General features: G+C 61.1%; 1 protein-coding gene across 1 annotated transcript; it reads left to right on the top strand.

Annotated features, from left to right (window-relative positions):
- The first annotated feature begins 1,409 nt into the window (after positions 1 to 1,409).
- MSX1 (msh homeobox 1) lies at positions 1,410 to 4,398 on the top strand. The gene is made up of 2 exons (XM_040966155.1): positions 1,410 to 2,124; positions 3,950 to 4,398. Exons 1-2 carry the CDS (start codon positions 1,656 to 1,658, stop codon positions 4,390 to 4,392), a joined length of 912 nt encoding a protein of 303 aa, XP_040822089.1. The 5' UTR covers positions 1,410 to 1,655; the 3' UTR covers positions 4,393 to 4,398.
- Positions 4,399 to 6,629: the final 2,231 nt, after the last annotated feature.

Genomic DNA, 6,629 nt, shown 5'->3' with positions numbered 1-6,629 from the left:
GCGCCTACCTCTGGTCTGGAAGTCCGCAGCCCGACCCCGCCCGCCAGACCTAGGACGCCGGCCGGGTAATAAAGTTCCCGCTCTGGTCATTCATTTTCTTAATCTGGACGCCGCTAATCTCCAGCTTTTATTGCACTCGGTTAAAAGGCGAGGGAATTCGCTGTCCTTCCGCGCTTGGATAATTACCCCTAAGTGGCCGCGGCAGCCCCCGTGTTTCCTGGAGATTAGAACCCGAAGTCGCGCAGGGCCAGGCTGCGGCCTGGGCTAGCTTGCAAAGGGGGCGCAGAGCCCCGGCCTGGCTTTGCAGACATTGGACGGCGCCAGCGGATTTTTTTTTTTTTCAGTTTGGTTTCCTCCCCTCACTTTTCTTTCTTTCTTTTTTTTGAAACGCAAAAATGAAATCACGTTTCCTCCGAAATGGGCGATATCAACCTGTGAAGTCCAGCTCCAAGGGGCTATCGACAGGGACCACACTAGGTTCCCGGGGCACACTTCTCCCCAAAAACGTGCTACACCCTCCCTGGATCCGCGATCCAGAGGACCGGGTGGCTAGTGGGTTGAGGCCACCGAAGGGCCTGATTGGCGCTGCTGTGTGGACGCTTCTGTTGGTTGATTTGATGAAAATAACGTCTACCGGCTTCTCTCCCCACTGCTTCCATCCCCGGGGAGAACTTCAAAACTGCGGGGTGGAAAATACACCTCGCCTATCAAAGTGGATCCCTATGGCCACGTAACTCCAGGAAGCGGGCGTGTGTGTGTGTGTGTGTGTGTGTGTGTGTGTGTGTTGCGGGGGACATGAAGTAGAGAGCCAAACTTGAGCCCACCTCCTAGAGAGAGGAGGCCAATTTTGCTTGACCTGCAAAGTTTGGAAGATTTGCAAGAAGAAAACGAAGGTCTCTTTAGATAAGACCTGCGCGTCCTGTCTACGGCTAAGTAATCACATGTATGCATCTATTTCTAAAGAGGAGAAGAATCTGCTCAAAATGACCTCAACTCTAGTTGCTGTGATGGCGAGGGGGCCGAAGAAGCTGCGGAAGAGACAGAGAAAGGGAAGGGGCGGCCGAGAGTGGCGGGAAGGGGGAGGGGGAGTGGATCAGTGGGGAGGGCAGAGGGGGCTAGCTGCGCGGAGGGAAAGTGCCCCCTCCTGCCCTGCACCCCGGGAACACAGAAACGGAGGCCTGGGGCCAGACTCCGAGAGGCCGAAAGTTTCTCGGCGCCCCCTTCTCCCCTCCGCCCCCGGGCCCGGCCCTGCCCGCTGCACCCCCGGGCCCAGTGCGCCTGGGGCGCGTCCCCGAGAGGCGCGGCCCAATGGGTCGCTCCGGGCCCGCCCCCTCGCGTGCTGATTGGCCGTGGCGGCGCCGGCCTCGCCTTATTAGCAAGTTCTCTGGGGAGCGGCGGCGCGACCCGGCCCCGGCGAGTGCGCCCGGGAACGCGGCCCTCGCGGTCCTGCTGCTGGAGGCGGTGGCGGCGGCGCCGGGGAGCCAGGCCCAGCTCGCTGGAGCTGGCCCTCTGGGCAGGGGCGGGCCGCGCGCGCCGGAGGACTCGCCTGGCCGGGGCCCCGGGCGCTCCCAGAGGCCGGCCGCGCTCCCAGCTCGCCCGAAGCCCATGCCCGGCAGCTGGCCTGTGCTGCGGCTCGAGGGGGGGCCCGGCTCTGCATGGCCCCGGCTGCTGACATGACTTCTTTGCCACTCGGTGTCAAAGTGGAGGACTCCGCCTTTGGCAAGCCGGCGGGGGGCGGCGCAGGCCAGGCCCCCGGCGCCGGCGCGGCCACGGCGGCCGCCACGGGCGCGGATGAGGAGGGGAGCAAGCCCAAAGTGTCCCCCTCGCTGTTGCCCTTCAGCGTGGAGGCGCTCATGGCCGACCACAGGAAGCCCGGGGCCAAGGAGAGCGTCCTGGCAGCCTCCGAGGGCGCGCCGGCGGCGGGAGGCTCGGCGCAGCCTCTGAGCGCGCGGCCCGGGTCGCTGGGCGCTGCGGACGCCCCCTCCTCGCCTCGGCCGCTCGGCCATTTCTCGGTGGGAGGACTCCTCAAGCTGCCCGAAGATGCGCTCGTCAAAGCCGAGAGCCCCGAGAAGGCCGAGAGGACCCCGTGGATGCAGAGCGCCCGCTTCTCCCCGCCCCCGGCCAGTGAGTAGGCAGCGCCCGGGCGCCTAGGGGGGCCCCGCGGCGGGGGTGCGGGACCCGAGGGCGCCAGGCCGCGTGCTGGCGCCTGGTTGTCTCTGCCGGCTCCTACCTGCCGGCCGGTACCTGGAGCCGAGCTGCGGGGTCCCAAGGCGGGCAGACCTGGGAGGGGGGTTGGGGTCGCGCCTCTCCTGTCTGCTACCCTGGAAGCAAGGCTTTGGCAGAGACCCCGTTTTCGAAGGCTCCTCGCGTGAGCCCCGCGATGTGGGTGGGGGCGCCCCGTGCAGGATTCTAGGGAGACGGGGCAGCCCCGTCCAAGCGACCTGGTCTGATCTTAAACCCGGTGACTTCGCTGGTACCTTCCCAAAGACGTGGTCGGGGTGCTCACTTTGACTTTTCCCTCGAATCCCGTTCCCCTGTCCACCTTCCTTCCCCCAACTCCCCAGCCGCCAAGGACCCCCGCCAGGAAGTTCGCCCTGGTTCTTCCCAAACTCTTCTGAAGCCAGGGCTGCACCCGATTCTCTGGGTAGGGGGATGGTTTGGGGGAGGGGCAGTCCGGTTTCGGAGTGGGGGGAACGGGGCACCGAGTCAGCGCTGGGTATGGGGTGGACGCGCCCCCTCTAATCCTTTCCGAGGCTCCCAGACTCTGGCCCTGGGGTGTTCAGGCCCCGCGCTTGGCACAGCGAGCGGCACGGAGATATTTAAGGAGTACGGGAAATTCCCGAGTTTTCCTCGTTTCCTCCGATTATTTTGCGCGGCAGAATGGCAGCCCGAATTGAATGGCGTGGCGCTGAGCACGGATTTCTGTCTGGGGAATGAACGTCTGGCAGAAGCAGCCCCTCCCTGGGCCTAGCGGACCCTCAGGGGCTGGCGCCCCCCTCCCCCAGGGCTGCCCAGCGGCCAGAAGCAGGCTTTAACTGGAGATTTCGTTGGACTCACATCTTGGTGGGCTCTGGAGCCAGAAGGATTGATCTTTTTCCATTTATTCTGTGTTGTAGTGTTTAAAAAGAGACAGTTTCCAGTGAGGCAAAAACCCGCATGGGACAACATACCCAAGTTTGAATTCACTTTCCCTGAAACAAATCTGCTGCACAGACAAGGCGCTGGCGCCCCTGTCCCCCCATCACCACTGTCCCCCTCCTAGTCTTAGGAATAGTTTGCCCTCCCTGGGTGAAGGCTTCTGCCCCAGCTGAAGGGTTGTTTTAAACGCGAATAGGCAGTGAGATGCCGCCTGGTCCCTGCCTGCTGAGCCACCTCGGCCTACTGCAGCACGCCGCCTGCTCCTGCCCTTCCCGGTGACTGTGGAAGGGCGATCGTCATGGACTGTCCAGGACCCTGTGGACAGGGTGTTCCTGTGAAAGGGTGGGGACAGGAGGTATCTGGTCATGGGCCTTGTGTGACCAGCAAAGTGCAGGCATAGAAAAGTTTGGTCAGCAAGTGAGAAGCGAACGTGGCCTTGGGCCAAATGCCGGGCCTCCTGCAAACCTTGGCTGCCTGGCCGGCCACCAGGTCTGCCAGCATCCTGGGTTGCTCCAGGCAAGCCCCTTGGAGGGAAGCCGCCTTCCCAAATGTCCAGTGTCGGCCAGCCACCGCTGTCGGGCAACCACACCTGTCCCCAGCTCTGGTCGGCCCTTGGACGCTGGTGCAGTTCCATTCTGCATTAGGGAAAGAGTTGACTTGCGTTGGTGTGTGTTGGGGGGATTGCCGTGGGATTTCCAGGACGTTCTGGGGGTGCTAGGATGCCAGTGCGGGGCTGACTGCTGTCTCTACCCCAGGAGCAGCTGCTCCCGAGCGCCCGGCCCTCCTAACCCCTGCCTCTAATTTCCTCCAGGGAGGCTGAGCCCTCCGGCCTGCACCCTGCGCAAGCACAAGACCAACCGCAAGCCGCGGACGCCCTTCACCACGGCGCAGCTGCTGGCGCTGGAGCGCAAGTTCCGCCAGAAGCAGTACCTGTCCATCGCCGAGCGCGCCGAGTTCTCCAGCTCGCTCAGCCTCACCGAAACGCAAGTGAAGATCTGGTTCCAGAACCGGCGCGCCAAGGCCAAGAGACTGCAGGAGGCCGAGCTGGAGAAGCTGAAGATGACGGCCAAGCCCATGCTGCCCCCGGCCGCCTTCGGCCTCTCCTTCCCTCTCGGCGGCCCGGCGGCGGTAGCTGCTGCCGCGGGCGCCAGTCTCTACAGCGCCTCGGGCCCCTTCCAGCGGGCTGCCTTGCCCGTGGCGCCCGTGGGACTCTACACGGCCCACGTGGGCTACAGCATGTACCACCTGACATAGAGGGTCAGCCTGCTGTGGCAGCCCCGGGCTTCTCCTAGCAGCAAGAGTAGCAGCACCCCACCCCAACGCAGCTCAGCGTCCCCGCCCTGCCCTGTAGCCCCCCACGCCCCTGTGCCCCTGTCCTGGTCCGCTTGCAGCTTTCACCCTCCCAGGGCAATTTCTCTCCTGCCTATGGGGTTGAAAGGGTCCCTGCACTCTGCTAGAGCCCAGCTTACCCCCGGCCCCGCATTTGGCGAATGGGGAAAGCTGCAGCCGTTGGATAAGGTCTCCGGAGTGAGCGACGGAAGCAGCCTGGAGGCGTGCCGCGTCAGTGTGGAGGGCAGGTGGAACCGCGCGGATCCGAGCGGTCGTGTGGAGGATTTTGGAAGTGGGAACAGGGTGCTGACGGGCTGGGGACCTCTGCCGACAAACCTTAGGGGTGAGGGGACACACAGATGCTTCACCAAGGTAGGTCCAAGGGACGGCTCTTAGGTCCCAGAAAACAAGTTGTAAAATAATAATAAAAAAGAATAATCCTGTTTCTATTTAACACTACATTGTGCGACCTCTCCAGCACCCCTTTGGAAGGGATTGTGTGTACTATGTAATATACTGTATATTTGAAATTTTATTATCATTTATATTATAGCTATATTTGTTAAATAAATTAATTTTAAGCTACAAGGTGCCATCTCTGTACTGAGTCTGAGTCGAACGCAGCTCCTCACCATCTGTCATCAAGTTTTGTCACCTCTGGGAAAGCTGCTGGTGTTCACAGGAGGGAGGTGGCATGCCAGCCTGCCCAGGACAGTGGGCAAAGTCAAGTGGAGAATTGAAACAATTACCTGGGATAATTAGGCTCAATTTTCCAATTCACTTTAACCTGAAATCTACACTTGCCCAGCCCCCCAGAACCAGCTCTTTTCTCAGCCCCACCCCCACTAAAGGCAGCTCAGGGAAGATCTCCCCTCCCCTACCCAAGCCTGTTTTCCCACAGGAGGGGTGGGCCCTGCATCTGCATTGACTTGCAAACAGGTACCCTGAGCTCCCCAAAGGGACTGCTTTCACTCCCTCCCCAAAGAGCCAGAGTCTGCAGGCCTCCTCCCACATTGTAAATTCTTAGCAAAAGCTGGCCTTCCCAAGCCTTGCAAACTCAGTGTTTTAAGTGAAGTTCAAGTTTCCAAAACTTACTGAGTATTTGCTGGGATATGGACACGGAAGGAAAATGCCCCCCTAATAAGCACAGCCACTCTGCTTCCTCCTTTCCATTTCGCTTTGGCTGTTTCCTGCCTGCCCTGTGCAGCCTGGGCCTCCATCCTGCTGTGTGTGCACGCGCAGTGGACAGTGCCTCGTGCTCCATATCACAGGGCTCTCCTTTGCCGCAGGTCAGGACCCCACCAGTACTGGACTGTGAACTTGGAGACCACAATTAGAGAAACGCTGGGGTGCAGGGCAGGGTGTTCAGATCCAGGGGCTGGAAGCAGGCTCAGGTAATTCCAAGGAGGCCAGGGTCAGGTGCGAATAACTCAGGCCACCTCCATGATGGGCTGCTCAGGGCATATTCTGGGGTCCCCAGGCAGTCTGGCTGAGGTTCTGTCTTCCCTGGTGTTGCAGCTGAAGTCTGGACTTGTCACAACTGGCTCCTTGCTGAGAGAGGGAGGTTTGGGACGAGGAGCTGGTGGGGCCAGTCCAGCCATCCAGACCAACTCCTGGGGGGGGGGGGGCTGGGTTTTGGTGTCTCAGCTCCCGGAAGTAGAGCTATGGTGCAGATGTGGGTCCCCGAGAGGGGCCCTGTGTCAGGCTGGGCTGCATCAGGCAGGGGCTGAGGGGCAAATGTGAGCACAAATGGAGGAGTTTGGTTTGTTTCCTTTCTCTGAACAATGAAGAACTCAGGGTGGGTGTGTAGGGCCCCCAGCGCTAAGGGTGCCTTTCTGGAACTCTGCAGCGGCCTTAGTATTGACCTTTAAGTTAGGTGTGGCAGCCTGTGCTTCCCGCCAGGCCGCCTGCACGACCTTAAACGGGCAGGAAGGCGCTATTCTCTGTACCTCGACATTCCCACCCGTGAAATGGTCTTGGGAATCTAACTCCACCTATCTCCCCAGCATTTGGGGGAAATGTCCACTAGCCTCCAGCCTCCGACGCGTGGAGGGTGCGAGGAAAAACTGGAAGCGGTTGCCGCGACCGCTCTGCCTTGGGATGGATGCTCCCGGGCTTGGGAGTCCTTTCCTCGCCTCCAGGAGAGTGGGATGGCGCAGCCA

Source organism: Ochotona curzoniae, unplaced genomic scaffold (genome assembly GCF_017591425.1).
Source record: "Ochotona curzoniae isolate NIBS_2020 unplaced genomic scaffold, NIBS_Ocur_1.0 scaffold_4505, whole genome shotgun sequence".
NCBI classification, from domain to species: Eukaryota; Metazoa; Chordata; class Mammalia; order Lagomorpha; family Ochotonidae; genus Ochotona; species Ochotona curzoniae.
The sequence above is the reverse complement of the archived record's forward strand: the minus strand, read 5'-3'. Positions and strand labels throughout refer to the sequence as shown.